This window comes from Micromys minutus, assembly GCF_963924665.1.
Source record: "Micromys minutus genome assembly, chromosome: X".
NCBI classification, from domain to species: domain Eukaryota; kingdom Metazoa; phylum Chordata; class Mammalia; order Rodentia; family Muridae; genus Micromys; species Micromys minutus.
Window position 1 is genome coordinate 73,549,742 of NC_137970.1, and position 12,809 is coordinate 73,562,550.

General features: G+C 37.0%; 2 protein-coding genes across 2 annotated transcripts in view; one reads left to right on the plus strand and one right to left on the minus strand.

Annotated features, from left to right (window-relative positions):
• Window positions 1–12,809, minus strand: part of NOX1 (NADPH oxidase 1) — a gene marked incomplete at both ends in the record, with an annotated part of 376,148 nt that overhangs the window by 257,847 nt on the left and 105,492 nt on the right. The window lies entirely within an intron of this gene.
• Window positions 1–12,809, plus strand: part of CENPI (centromere protein I) — a gene marked incomplete at its 5' end in the record, with an annotated part of 51,647 nt that overhangs the window by 28,290 nt on the left and 10,548 nt on the right. The window contains 5 exons of the mRNA XM_080909839.1: window positions 1,111–1,205; window positions 4,558–4,693; window positions 6,447–6,571; window positions 8,538–8,586; window positions 8,716–8,934. Of these exons, the coding sequence (XP_080765965.1) occupies window positions 1,111–1,205; window positions 4,558–4,693; window positions 6,447–6,571; window positions 8,538–8,586; window positions 8,716–8,934 (624 nt within the window). The remainder of the gene's footprint in view (window positions 1–1,110; window positions 1,206–4,557; window positions 4,694–6,446; window positions 6,572–8,537; window positions 8,587–8,715; window positions 8,935–12,809) is intronic.

The following is a 12,809-nucleotide window of genomic DNA, read 5'->3' on the forward strand; positions in this document are numbered from 1 at the left end:
GAATACCCATTTTTCTTTGAAAGCAGTGATGATAGAATACTTCTTCAATTTTCCTCTTACATGATGCACTGTTGGCTACATTTACAGGAAAAATAGGTTGTTCTGGTTAGTATTTCTCATAATTCATTGCATATCACTTTACTGCCTATCATAATAACTATTAACTTGAATTTACTAATTATATAACTTGTAACTACTATATGAGTACTGTTATTCTAATGAAAATACCAGTTATACCAGCTATTACATTTTCAGACTCATACTTTGAAAAAAAATCTGCAATTCTTTCCTAATTTTCTAGTTGAATTTTTTCTAAAAATGTCACTCTTTCCAGCAGTTTAAAGAGTTGCTTAGCTGTGGACATTTGGATTAACTGTAGGCAGTTGGTATTTGTGTGCCAGGGTAGTTGATAGTAATTATTTATGATTCAACCTACTATGCATGTACCCATTCATTTGCTCATATATCTATTTCTGTCTGACAGTGGAGGAAGGAGGGAGTACGGAAGGAGGAAAGGAAACAGAAATGAGTCAAGAATAGAGAACAGATTTTAATTTTCAGGCCCAAAATGAGAATCAGCGAAGAGAGTTAAGGAACTGGGAATGAGGCCCTGGGAAGGCAAGGTAAAATGTCTGAGAACTCGGAGATTAGAAATGTTTGTATTCCAGAGTTACAGAAGATTAATTGTGATAACCAACAAAAAAGGAAATAGTTCATACTTAGAGACCACAAAGAAAAAGGGTGGAAAACTCTTACTGGTAGCACTGATGATCGCTGAGAGGACAGTAGGGTTGATTTTTGTTTCTGAGATAGGTGTTATGCGGCTCAGGCTGGCATCAAACTTGCTATGTACTACTCTGTTTCCACCCCTTATGTCCCTCCCTCTGCCCCCAGTGGCCATTATAGATTTATGCCATGGTGCATGGCCAAGAAAGATGGTTTATTTGATGACATAAAGGATGTTATACAGGAGTGTGATTTAGAGAAAACTCTGTTCCTAGGCTAACTGGGGCACCGCCATCCTCACATTCACTTCCATTTCTAGTCTTTGTTAGGTCTAACTACTATTTGCTTTGAATGATTTTATTTTGTTTTGTTTTCTTTCTTCAGTGTAGTATTCTTCAAAGTCTGAAAGAATTACTGCAGAATTGGCTATTGAGGCTCTCTACGGATGACCCTGTGCAACCCATGACAGACAGTCCTTTGTGAGTTAATCCTGTGGCCGTCCACAGAAATGTTCTACAGATGTTCTTGCATATGGGATCTAATATGGCATGAGACTTAATTATTTTATGTAAATACTTAGAACTTTTCTGGAAATGTTTTAGTTACTATTCATATTTCATTCCCATAATCCTGAAAGAAAAGTTAATTTTCCAAGTTACTATTTAGATAAATCAGAAAGCAACCCTTTTGAGTTACTTGGCACTAGGTAATATTGCAAAAAAGGAATATTGAATTTATACTGCAGCTTTGACTTTTATTTACTTTAATTTAATTAATATAATGCAGTTTTATATGTTGACTCAGTTTTAATGGTGACTTTTGTTTCTGAGGTGTATTTTGGTTACACACATTAATTTATCAGGGCTTTGGAGTTAAAAATGAATTTGAATATTCATTAAATGTAAGCTTTTAAGGAATTACATAATGAGGTTATTTGATTCTTTCTGCCTGTTTGGATTCGCTTATATTCTGCCAGCCACATTATCATTAGTGCTTTAAAAATCACATATAGAAAATGTAAGCATAATCAAAAGTAGAGATAAGAGGGACCATCACTGAAGAGGGATAGACAGATTCTAAAAGCTAGAGGTCTGTGTAACTTTAATTTTTAACCCTTATTTTTAATGATGGTTTTTAAATGCTTTAAACTCCCTTTTAGCCCACCAACCTTCAGAGGTAGTGGGAAAGAAAGGATATGGGGGAAGTGGTCCTGCTTAGAAAGGTCCTTGGGAACAACTCCCATCTGTGTTGTCTGGAAATTGGCAGTTCAGTTTATAGGTTACTATCAGAGGCAGCTCAGTCCACTCCCAAACACTTAACAGATACACCATCAGTCCAGTTTGGTAGAGTCGAGATAGTAAACATGAATCAGCAGTGGCGGTACTACCTAGCAGAGACAGCCAGGCCTCAGCTTTGGCATGAGTCAGCAGGAGGGACCAGACCCTGAGGTACATCAGGAAAAGTTTTCTGCTGTGTCTCTCTCAGGGAAGTAAAGATCGGCGAAGATCTGAGACAAACCTTGTATAACTCTATAAGTAAGCGTAGCTCAGCCTTCGTCAGTGTCCATTGAGTCCTATTTATACTCTCTAAACGTGTCCTCCGCGAGTCTTGTCTCAGCTTGAGTCTTGCCTTAGTACATGTCTTGTCTTAGTACTGTGCTTCTGTTTCAGTTGACATCGCACTGCCAATCAGCCCATGTCCATGGAAGTGGCAAGACCGCAGCACACCACAAGGATTTTGGTGTGTTTCTGTCTGTGGAGTCTCAACAAATGTAGCTCAGCTATGCAAAGGCAGACCAATATATGTGTGTTGTTAGTAAAGAATCTTTTATCACATGTCCTTTCATGTGTTTGTTTTAGCAAAACATCCTTCCTCCTATGTCTATTTCAGTGAAATGTTCCTTCGTGCCTTAGTCTTTCACCTGTGTCCACTTTAACAAAACGTTCCTTCATGTGTTTGCCCCAGCAAAACAACATCCACCTTTCCAAAGAACAATTAAGTTTCCACTTCAGGTAGGCTGGAATGAAACAATGTCTTCTGACATCACAGGACCCCCTGCTCTCATGCAGTACATAAGACCTGCACAAGAGCAAGCAGGTCAACATGCTAGCAGTCTAGAAGACTCCACCCCTGAGTAGCTAAAGATACTTTATAGTTTCTGGGATACACTCAGTTTCCTTAAGGTAGGCTAACCATGCTTCAGTGAGTAACCCTCAAAAATGCATGGATAGCAAAAATTTGGATTGATGGCTTATTAAATTAGAAAAAAATGACATAAATTTGATGGGGCAAAGGAGATAGGAATTAAAGGGAAAAGTTGGGGTGAATATGATCAAAATACATTGTATTAAATTTCGATGGAATACAAAAATACTTTTAAACTATAAATAGATAATAAAAATAATTCCAAAGATAGAAACACACACACACACACACACACACACACACACACACACACACACACACTACAATGTTACCAACCCCTAGTATATTACTTTTTTGTTGCTACAACAAACATACCTGGCAAAAAGCAAAGAAGGAAGGCAGGAAAAGTTTATTTTGGCTCACAGTTGAGACTGTGATGGTTTCAGGACCATGAGGCAGCTGTTTACATTTTGTTGACATTCAGGAAACAGAGAACAAGTCATGTTTGTGGTCAGGACCCTAACCCATGGAATAGTACCATCTACATTTAGGGTGAGTCTTCCTACACCTCAGTTAACCTGGTTTCACTGATCTCTCACAGACATGACTGATTCTGGATCGTATCAAGTTAAGAAATAAGATTAACCACTATACTTATATATCCATCATCCAGTTATAGTAGTTATTGACTTAGTGGCTTTTTTAAAAATAAGTGTATATGTGTGATGTGTACAGGTGAGTGCAGGTGCCCTTGGAGGCCAAAGGTGTTGGATTCCTTGGCACTAACATTTACTGATGACTGTGAGCCACCCACTGGAATCGAATTTAGAATCTGTGGAAGATTCTCTCAACTGCTGAACCATCTCTCTAGCCCCAAATTGCTCTTTACTTTTTATTTTTCTCCTTGGATTATTTGTAGGAATAATTCCTAGGAAATATAGATACCACCTCAGATGTTAAAATGGTACCATTACAATAACCAAAATTAACAGTTTCTAAAATTTCGTAATGCTTATTATTAGTCTGGCAGTGTGTTTATACATGTTACTTGTACATATACACATGGTGCTATGGTTTGTGGGAGGGTCAGAAGACAGTGCTGTGTGATTGACTCTCTCTTTCACTGTCCATGGGTTCTGGGGATTGAATTCATGTTGTCAAGCTTACATGACAAATGCTTTACCCTATTAGCCATCTCTCTCTCCGGTCCAACATATATCATTTATGTATCTCTAGTGGCTTTCAAACTTTCAGCATTTGAACTCTTGAAGTTGCCTACCAACTGCTAAAATTGAGTTGCTCTTAATGGTTCCTTTGAAGACAAGAGTACTGGGCCTTGTTGGTGCATACCTTTAATCCCAGCTCTTGGGAAGCAGAAGCAGACAATCTGTTGAGTTCTACATTGTAGTAGTAAGTTCTAGGAGTAGTGAGGCCATATCTCAAAGAAGAGGAAGAGGAGGAAGAGGAGAGGGAAGAAGAAGAGGAAGACAGCTACCACCATCTAGAGTAATACTATGGTGGTAATACTGTGCTCTTATTTTTTTTAAAAAAACAGTTAATTGTACATTGAAGAAATTACGGTTTTTGAATTCCCTATCCATCTATTGCTTTACATCGTGTGACTTTTACTTGGAAACTGAGCACTCATACTGGTTTATATCTAAATATTATGATTTCTTATTGCAGGGAGACAACTTTGGGCGGATCGATGAATTCTGTGTCTCAGTTGATTGAGTACATAGGCTGGCTGTCCATGGTTGCAATGCGCTTGGAGAACAACAGTACATTATTGTTGCACTTTATTTTGGACTTCTTTGAGAAGGTAATATACAAATCTTATATTTATGACTGCTACTCAACTTATTAGCCTATGATTTAGATTTCATATATAATCCTTAAGGTATGTTATAATCTTACTAAGTACTTAAAATAACTGTATTTTGAAATTAATGGTTTATTTTTACCTGAGTAACTGACTTTAATAGAGCAAGTGTTGTTTCATCCAAACAACTGACTTTGATATAACAGGTTTAGAAGGAAATTTGATTGGTTTTAGTTCAGATGCCACTTTAATATATATTGACCTTATAAACAAGGTCCTGGGTAAAAGTGTGTCTCTAGCATCATATTTTGCTCATCTATGTTATTTCTGTCCCCTGGCATAATAAAAGAAAATGTTATTTTGCTTCTTCAGATTTTTACTCCTGACTTTGAACTTTGATTTTTGACTCCTGACTTTCATTTTTTTTTTCTGGTACCTAGTAATTTTAAAATTTTATTCCTTTATTGTTTTATAGGATTTAACATGGACTAAACTATCACCACCACAAAGTCCCCATTATAGTCCTTTTTTCCCCAGTTTTTTAAAGAATTTGTATTCACTAATACCTAGTTGGTTTTTCTCTTTTTGAGGTAGGTCTCATGTAGCCTAGAATGGCCACAAATTTGATGTGAAGCCCAGTGTCTTAGGGTTTGTATTGCTATAATAAAATACCAAAATTAAAAACTACTTGAGGAGCAAGGGTTTATTTCAGTTTACATGTCTTAGTTATAGTCCATCATGAAGGGAATGTAGGGCAGGATACTCAAGGTAGGAACGGAAGCAAAGGCCATGGAGGATCAGTGCTTACTAGCTTGCCCAGCCTGCTTTTTTATAGCATCCAAGACCACCATGTCACCACCCATAGGGAGCTGGGGCCTCCCACATTGATCAGAAACATTCCTCACAGAGTGGCCAGTTTAGTGGGACTCTTTTCTCATTTGAGGCTCCCTATTTTTAAATGACTCTAGCTTATATCATGTTGATGTAAAACTAGCCAGCACACAGGAACATCTGATCCTCTCACCTAGTATACCAGAGTTAAAGGCTTCCATTACCACTCCTAGTTTATATGGTGCTGTGGATTGAAACCAGGGCCTTGTTTGTGCTAGGCAAACATTCTGCCTACTGACATATCTCAAGCCTTTATTACATATTTGCTTAGAAGAATGTGTTCCTTTATTTCCAGTTAACTGATTATGGCAAATAAATATTAGAGAAACTTTGGGAGAAAGAAATGCTTCTTTATTCTAACATATTTTTCCAGTACTAAGATGAATTTTAATGATTTATTTTTATTTTATTTGTAAGGGTATTTTACCTGCAGTAACATTTGTACATTATATGAATACTTCCTGCCACAGAGGCAAGAAGAATGTATCAGATCCCCTAGAACTGGAATGGTTGGAAGCCACCATGTGGGTGCTGGGTCTTCTGGAAGACCAGACAGTGCTCTTAACCAATGAGCCATCTTCCTAGTCCCATAATAAAAATAATTTTTTAAAGACAGGATCTCACTGTATAGCTTTGGCTGACCTTAAACTCAGAGAACTACCTACCTCTGCTTCCTGAGTGCTGTGATTAAAGGTGTGCACCACTTGGGCTACCTAAATGAAGTATTTTAATAATGGTTTTAGAAATAATTTCGTGTTAAAGTTGGTGCTTGTTGATCTTATATCGATGACTCTTTGAGTAAACTTTATTGATTAATGGACAGTAATCTACTATATATTAATGTTAACATTGTTTCCGAAAGGTGTGTGACATATATATAAATTATGACCTTCCACTGGTGGTGTTGTTTCCTCCTGTGGTCTTCCATTCTGCACTCCTAAGCCTGGACGCCACTGTCTTGAACCAGCTCTGTTACATTATGTACAGGTACAAGCCCCATCTCCATGATTCTCTCTTCATCAGTTAACTATAATAAAAGTCATGTCAATTTTTCTGCCAGGGTCTTTGGAAGGAGGTAACATGGCTTTTGGGGGATATGACTTTATAATATGAGGCTATGATAGCTAGTTATTATTTTTATTATTTAACATTTTATTGAACTTTACTCATTGTACATAGTGCTGTTTTTTCTAAAGACATGTTCACTGCAGAGCATCACGTTCCTTGGTTGAATTTGCTCCTGCATTCCTTTTCTCTTTTACCCCTTCTTGCTAGTCTACTTCCAGTCTCCATTATTGCTTCTGTCTTCTTATCATATGTATATATAAATGATATTTTATGTCTGTATAAAATATTAGATCCACAAATGAGAGAAAACATAGTATTTCTCTTTCTGACTCTGCCACATTTAACTTTGTAAGTGATTTCAAGGTGTGTTATGGAGGTATCTTAAGACATTAAAACTGTAGCTGGGCTGTTTTTCAGTTTCCCCTGTAGGGCATGTGGAATGAAATGTTATGGATTGGTTTCTTATGTAATGACACTGTTGCATCCAGCTTTGTTAATTAAAATTTTCACGTTAAAGAAAAATGAATCATTTGTTGATAACTGTTGACAGGTATGTAGTTTTTCTGGGAGGCAAGAGGGCCTGCTGAATGCCAGCTATGTGACCCTCCACGCTTTATTTCTGCCCTTTTGCTCTTTGTAGAGCTCCGCAATGTTAAAATACATGGAAATGGTTTAGACAGCAGTTCTCAGATAAGTAAAGATGACGTTTCTGGGTTTTATTATCTACTCTTTTGTACCTATAAATAACTTTGACATTTATTTGTTTTCTGTGCATGTATGCATGCATGCGTTTGTGCCTGTGTGTGTGTGTGTGTGTGTGTGTGTGTGTGTGTGTGTGTGTGTGTGTGTGTGTAACTATCATTCAAGAGTCTGTTTTCTTCTTCCCCCCTGTGAGGTCCAGGGATCAAGGTCAGGTCATCGGGCTCATGGTTAAGAGTCTTTGCCTGCTGAGTCATGTCACTGACCTGCTGTGCCTTTTTTTACAGAAAGACAATGTGTTCTGAATCGCGCCGATTGACTGCTTTCTTTAATAATGAAACACTAAAGAATGTCTTCACTTGTTTGTTTTCTTCTATTGAGTTATATGCATAGTAAGAGCATATCAGAAATGTGACTCAGTTTTGAAAATGTATCATTATTGTGTCTGTCTGTGGGTATGCATGTACCACAGTTTGTGTATGGAGAGCTGAGACCAACTTTGCACAGTCAGTTCGTGGGTTCTACATATTAAACCCAGGCGCTCAGTTCATGGCAAGCACTTTACTCACTAATCTGTCTTGTCCTCCTCCAACTCAATTTTGGGCCTCTATTTATATCATTTTATTTTTATTTTATGCAGCACTCGAGGTTGAACTCAGGCCCTCATGAATGCCATACAAATGGTCTAATGCTGAATTTCACTTGTAAACCCTAACTTTAAAAGTTCTTTATAGAAAACACACAACAAAGGTATAAAATCTTTAACTAGACAATTAGATATTTGTGTTTGTTCACAGTTGCATTTGTTTACAGTATACTTGTGTGTGTTCATGATTGTGTATGTATACTTGAATGCATATTCTCGTGGAGGTCAGAGGTGACTGTCGGGTGTCTTCCACTATTGCTTTGTACTTTATCTATTATCTTTAACTGATCTAGTAGCTCACTGACTCCCTGCACCAGCTAGATGGTGAGCTCCAGAGATCTACAGTTAGGGATAAGGATATATGCAACCAAACCTGCTTTTATGAAGGTGTTAAAGAGTTAAACTCAGGTCCTTGTGCCTCTGTGACAGTTATTTTACCAATGGAACTGAAATGTACATTTTAAATAATTTATTTTACATTTAGAAGTATTATATCCAGTGGCATTTTAAATGTGTTATTATATTTGTTTTTATTATAAGGTATCGTGATAATTTAACAGCTGCCAAGAAAAAGGACTTTTTACAGAAGGTATGAAGGATAAACCTGTGCTAAATGACCATTTTTGTAAATAATCAATCATAGATATGTGGGACTTGTTCAGAATAAAGTGGACAAGAATAATAGATGTTAATGACTATTTTATCTCTTTCCCATTAGGCAAAATCAGAGTTCAGTCTCAGCAACAAGATCTGTAAAGAATTTAATTACTATTTGACGTCTATGGTTCATTGCCTATGGATGTCCAGACCATTTAAAACAGGAGTGTACACTGATCCCCAAATCCTAGAAAATACTGGAGACACTGAATATAAAAACACCTTAAATTTTGTCCACCATCCTTCTCTGTTGAGCTATGCAGCTTCCTTTTTGCTCCAGGTAAGTGCATTACAGGGTCGTTAGATTTCATGTGCTAACACTGACTATAAAAAGATGAAATGTTGTATCTGAGTTGCAAGGCATGTCCACATTTTGTAGTGCTAACAAAATTTTGGTGGTGATGCTAGGCTTCAAGGAACTTTAATATCTATGTAAGAGAGCCTGACCTTGTTACCAAGCTAGACTTGTTAAGAAAGTATTAAGCATGATGCAGTGAAGTAAGGGAAGGGTCATCCGAAGAAAGCCCCATGGATAGTTCAGTTCTGCTTCAGTTGTGCTGGTGCCAGGTAAGAAAAGGTTTCATAGACTAAAAGCTCCTGTGTATCCATCCTAAGGTTGAAAGTGTAAACTAGGCAGTGTTTTTCTGTTCTTCCTTGAGGCCTGATGATTCAGTGTAGTGAAGGTAAGTGGATGTGGCAGGGATGTGTGCCTTCATAGATAATTGGCAAGATTACCATTTTGAAACTTATCAGTGACTTGGGGATTAGTCATAAGGTGTATATAGTAAATGTATCCATGATGCAATGTTATGATTACAAATATGCTAGAAGAATTTGGATTCACAAGTTTCTTAACCAGATAGAACATTGAGAACTCTAACAATGAAAACAACACAGAGTTAGGGCAATGGTCATTGACTAGATGTCTCAAATATACATGAGATGAGCAAGATCCAACCGGGTTTTGTTCTCAGAGTTCGGTGTGTTGCTGGGGAGGCAGTCAATAAACAACTTACCATAAATGTTCATGGCTGAAGCAGGCAGATAGGAGTTTCAAGATGGTTTGACTCAAAAAAAAAAAAAAAAATCCAAACAAAAGCCAAAACAGGTTCGGTAGTACACATGGAAGGCTTAGGGGTAAGAAGAGTTGTAAATTTGAGACTAGCATGAGAGTGACACTCAAATGTTATCTCAGAAATGAAGAAATAAAAGGGAGGAAGGAAAGAAAGAACAAAAGATGGAAGGAAAAATAAATTCAAAGCAGTGCAAAAAAAAAAAAAAAAACAATGTGAAGATTCTATTTTCCACATATTTCCCAATGTTATCTTTTTTTTTTTTTCTTCTCAGATCACGCTTTATTGTGGTAGCCTCTTGGTTGAAGGGGAGAGCAGGAAGCAAGGGCCAATGTTATCTTTTTATTTTTGGCTATACTAAGGGTATGAGATAATACTGAATTGTGATATTGATTTGCATTGCCATTATAACCGGATTTTTTCCATTTTTCAAACTCATTGGCCACTTCTATATTTTCTTTGTAAAACCTGTTCAGACCTTTTGTTCCTGTGTGTGTGGGCGGGGTGGGGGGAAGTGAGAGAGAGAGACAGACACACACACAGAGGGGGGGAGGGAGAAGTGAATCTATGTAACTATGGCTGGCTTAATTTGTTTAATATGATCTGTAAATCCATCCATTTACTTACAAGTGATATAATTTCATTTCTTTACGGATGAGAAAAACTCTACTGTATATATAGGTCTCTTTAACTGCTATATTCCTGAGAACAATCCCTGAACCACTCGCTGTATTGGGCAAGATGGAAGGTAGAAGCTTATAGTCTTTGGTGTACCCCAGCCAGCATGGAATCTGTGCCTAATGAATATGATGTGACAAAGATGAACATTCTGGTGTTCTTGGGTGGTTGGTTACGGCTGGAATGTAGCCATTTTGCTTTGTGTGATGTCTTGAAGAAAGAGAGCATTGAACCCTTAGCTATATTCTCCAGGAAGGAGCAGGTCATGGTTCCAGTGTCTCAGACATTTCTTGGTCTAATTGAAGCTTAATAGAAATACTTTGGTTACATTATTGTTAGTTTTTATCTTCTTTTTAGTTTATTTTGAGGCAGACATATTAGAATGAATGTTGAGATGTCTCAAAAAAAAAAAAAAAAAACCAAAATATTGGATATCCCCGCATGGATCAAATATTGTGCCTTTGTTTAATAACTTTGATCTTAGACAAGCTTTTTAAAACAGTTTTGGCCTTCAATTACCTTGTTGAAGTTTTGTTTTGTTTTGTGTTTGAGACAGGGTTGGTTTTCTTGAATAGCTTGGTCTAGTCTTAACCCTCCTCCATCAGTCTCTTGAGTTCTGGCATTAAGGAGAAGCGCTGCCAAACCCAGCTCCCCTTGTTTGCTCAGTAGGAATGATAATATGTACTTAATTGTACTGTAAGCAGTGTGTTTCAAAATGTCTATGAATTGCAGTGTGCTTGGCATAGATTGCTTAGATAGTGATAGTTGTTATGTATTGATTAATTTCCATCATAATTCAAGAATATTTTGAGGATTTTTCATTGGTAGTCATTGCTCAGTACTTGAAAGCAATAAATAGTTCAAGGCCAAGGACCACTCCCTCCTCAACAGGGTTTACAATGGGAGCAATTTTGGTTTTCACTAATTGGAGAGTAGACATGCTGACATCTAGTGGCTAGGAGCAGAGATGCTGTTAAACATCTTGGTATACAGGATATTCTGTCAAGACAATTTTCTGATCCCTAGTGTAAACTTTTTTAATATTTGATCTATCTCTAACATGGCTTTTGTTTACCATTAGTGTATAAAAGGCTGTTTTATTCTTTTTTGTATTTTCCTTTATATGAATTTAATTCCTATTGTTAATGATTTGTTAGTTTTATTTTTTTCTCTCTTACAACTTTATTTTTTAAAAAAGAGGGACACATATATAGAGATTTTTAAAGGGACTTTGGCATAACACTATATGAATATTTTTGTCAGTACTTAATTCTTTTAGAGGTTTGATAGCATGCAATGAATTCCCACTAGTTACCATAGCATAAAGTACATGTAGGACAGAACATAACATGGAAACAGTTTTATTGGTGCGTATAGATTAAGCATAATGATGTTTGAATACCAAAAATTGTCACAAGGCTATATTCTTAGCTCTTGGGTTATTAATGATTTAAGGTCCAGGTGTACCACACTCTGAGAGGGTGCTATACATTTATTTTTTCCTAAGAAAAACTAGGGCTTTCTTTTTTCTTTTTTGGCCTTTGTTTTTCTTGATCCTAATATGGCTGTGAGTTCTTTCTGTTTCTGGGGTGTTCAGAGCTTTCTGAGGTTAGTATCCAATGATCAGTGACTGCATATTATGTCTGTTCTTTTGTGACTGGGATACCTCACTCAGGATGATATTATCTAGATGCATCCATTTTCTTAAGAATTTCATAAAGTCATTGTTTCTAATAGCTGAGTATTACTCTATTGTGAAAATATGCCACAATTTTTGTATCCATTCATCTACTGAAGGACATCTGGGTTCTTTCCAGCTTCTGGCTATTATAAATAGGGCTGCTATGAACATTGTGGTGCATTTATCTTTGTTGTATGTTAGAACATCTCTGGGGTATATGTCCAGAAGTAGAATAACTGGGTCTTCAAGTAGGACTGTCCAATTTTCTGAGGAATCACCAGACTGATTTCCAGAGTGATTGTACCAATTTACAACCCCAAAAACTGTGGAGGAGAGTTCCTCTTTCTCCCCATCCTCACCAGCATCTGCTGTCATCTAAGTTTTGGATCTTAGCCATTCTGGCTGGTGTGAGGTGGAATCTCAGGGTTGTATTGATTTGCATTTCCCTGATGACTAGAGATGCCTAGCACTTCCTTAGATGCTTCTCAGCCATATTCCTCGATTGAAATTTTTTTGTTTAGCTCTGTACCCCATTTTTAAATAGGATTGTTTGATTCTCTGGAGTCTTAACTTCTTGAGTTCTTTGTATACCTTGGATATTGGACCTCTATCAGATGTGGGGTTGGTAAAGATCTTTTCCCAATCTGTTGGCTGCCGTTTTATTTTCTTGAAAGTGTCCTTAGCCTTAGAGAAACTGTGCAATCTCATTAAGTCCCATTTCTC